Source organism: Pinus tabuliformis, chromosome X (assembly GCF_031772625.1).
Source record: "Pinus tabuliformis cultivar Carrire ecotype Pingquan chromosome X, CPIR1, whole genome shotgun sequence".
NCBI classification, from domain to species: Eukaryota; Viridiplantae; Streptophyta; class Pinopsida; order Pinales; family Pinaceae; genus Pinus; species Pinus tabuliformis.
In genome coordinates this window covers 259,298,413-259,300,799 of record NC_142308.1, presented here as the reverse complement: position 1 = coordinate 259,300,799, position 2,387 = coordinate 259,298,413, and the positions used below count along the sequence as shown (strand labels likewise).

Here is a 2,387-nt window from a genome sequence, read left to right as displayed (position 1 = left end):
GAGCATATTTGTGTGTCTAAAACAACCATGAGTTTGAATGGAAATATTATTTCTCTTTTTCTTCATATCAAACCCTGTTGTTTGAATCTGTAGTTGTAAAATATCCTTGATGTGCTCATCAAATGTATATATAGAAAAGTTGGGATAGCAATCAAACTATATTGGTCCATTTGATAATGGAGCAACCATTCCTCCTATCAATGAATATGAATACTTGTTATGTGTCAGATCTCCAACTATGACAAGAACAAAAGTATTCAGTCCTTTATGGACTAAGGGATTGATCCCTACCCTTATGCACCCTAGATGCAAATATTTGGTTCCTAATCTTTTGGTTTCAACCTGAAGTTTCTTAGTGTCAAGAAGAGAAAGTGCTTATATAGAATCTAATTTCTCTTGTATTTGACTAATACTTTCTTTGATAGATATTCTAGTTACAACTTTAAGATGAAACATAGATAAGTAAGCATATACTTTTGATGAGGAGATACTGGGCAGACACCACTTAGGTGCAGGCTGACTTTCAAAATATTCAAGTTCTACAGAATTTATAACACTTTTAGATGATGAAGAAAACATATCTCTTAATGGGTTTTATTCAGCTTGTTCTTCAGCTTCAAGCTCTCTGAAAGAGATTGATCTTTTAGAATTATCCATTTTAGAGACTTATAGATTTTGATTATTAACCGTAATGAACCAGACGTTACTACCTCTGATACCAATCTACTGTTGCAGGGGCTTCATATGCGAAGCTTGCTCTCGTTGAGTCTCTTCTCTGTGATCAATACACGAACCTTTAGGCTTCAGAGGCAAAGCTTGCTCTCATTGAGTCTCTTCTCTGTGATCAATACACGAACCCGTGGGCGCATTCATTATCATCAAACAGGCACACTAACTTCAAAATTCCACAAAGGACCTTTATCATGACCAACTCACATTGTTTTCTTAAGCACAGTCAGCAGCGCTGGTGGTTTTCCATAATATCGTTCATGCCTCCCTGTAAATCTCCATAACTCAGCACCATGTTATATCTTATCTTAAAAATACAGATGGAATAATGCTATTGTCATCAAACCTTTATAAAGATATAATAATAAACAATAATAGAGCTGATTTACCATCGAGCTCGCTGGTATGATAGAATTGTTGGTTGCCAGAGAAAATGCTCATCCTGAAGAATAACTTGAGTCACTCATGCTCTCGTTTGTGCGGTCTTCTGGAGATTGAAACCAAGTAACGTCCCCTATGCTATTGCAAAAAGCTTCTAGTTCCAATTCGATTTCCTTGGTCACCAACAGTGGGCCATCTATAGCTTCGAGGGCCAGCAGTGCCTCTGAGATTGAAGGCCTCGACACAACTCTTGGGTGGGCGCAATGCAGGGCCAACAATAAAACTTTATCCATGGTTTTCCTATATTCTGAATCTCGTATCTTCTTCTCGATAACCTCCTCTGCCCGCTTATTTTGCTTCATGTCTACCACCCAATTGGATATAAGAAAGTGCTCGAGAACACCAGAGGTCGAATCTAGAGCCCACCATCCCATTATGTGCTCCAACAATATGATGCCGAAGCTGAATACATCACTCTTGTTGGTCAGATGGTCGTGGAGAGTGTATTCACGGGCTACATAACCAAGCATGCCAACAGTTCTGGTGCTATAATGGCTCTTATATTCCTCTTCTTCTTTCTTCAACTTGGCCATTCCGAACTCTGTGACCAAGGCATTCAGTTGGGCGTCCAACAACACGTTGGCAACCTTTATGTCGGCTTGGAAAATTTGTGCAAATAAGTGAGCCCCCTGACTATGCCCACCGCAATCTTGTACCTCTCGGGCCATGACAGAGATGTTGATATGTTGGGATTGAACAGATAGTCCGCGAGATTGTTGTTCTCCATGAAATCGGAAACAAGAAGCTGCTTGCTTAACTTAAAGTCAAAATGTTTACAGTATAGGACATTACAATATTGATTGCATATTCTACATAAATATAATAGGCAATATAATGAGTTCTCATAAACATGGAATTCAAAAGCCACGAGTAACTTGACCAAATCAAGTTTAAGTTAACTACACAACAAAAATTAATAATAAAAAAGATAACTTAAAATTTTTATTTTAACAAAACTTTTTATCACAAGTTTTCTTTCAAGTTTACCTTAACTAAACAAAATTTATATATATATATATATATATATATATATATGTATGGTTATTTTTATTTTTATTTTATTTTGACCAAGTTAAAATGTTTGTAGGACAAGACATTACAACATCTATTGCACACTGGTTGGAGAGGAGAGCACCTCTTGGTGCAATTATTTTAAATTATAAACTTTTAAATTTTAATTTTTAAATGAATTTTAAATAAAATTGATAATAAAAATT

General features: G+C 36.0%; 1 protein-coding gene across 1 annotated transcript; it reads right to left on the bottom strand.

The window, feature by feature from the left end:
• Nucleotides 1-1,166: 1,166 nt before the first annotated feature.
• Nucleotides 1,167-1,838, bottom strand: LOC149139372 (putative serine/threonine-protein kinase At1g01540). Its single transcript, XM_089450698.1, has one exon. It carries the CDS (start codon nt 1,836-1,838, stop codon nt 1,167-1,169), a length of 672 nt encoding a protein of 223 aa, XP_089306824.1.
• Between the last annotated feature and the right edge of the window lie 549 nt (nt 1,839-2,387).

Coding starts and splice junctions, on each gene's coding strand:
- LOC149139372 (XM_089450698.1), bottom strand. CDS start 1,838: ATGGCCCGAGAGGTACAAGATTGCGGTGGGCATAGTCAGGGGGCTCAC.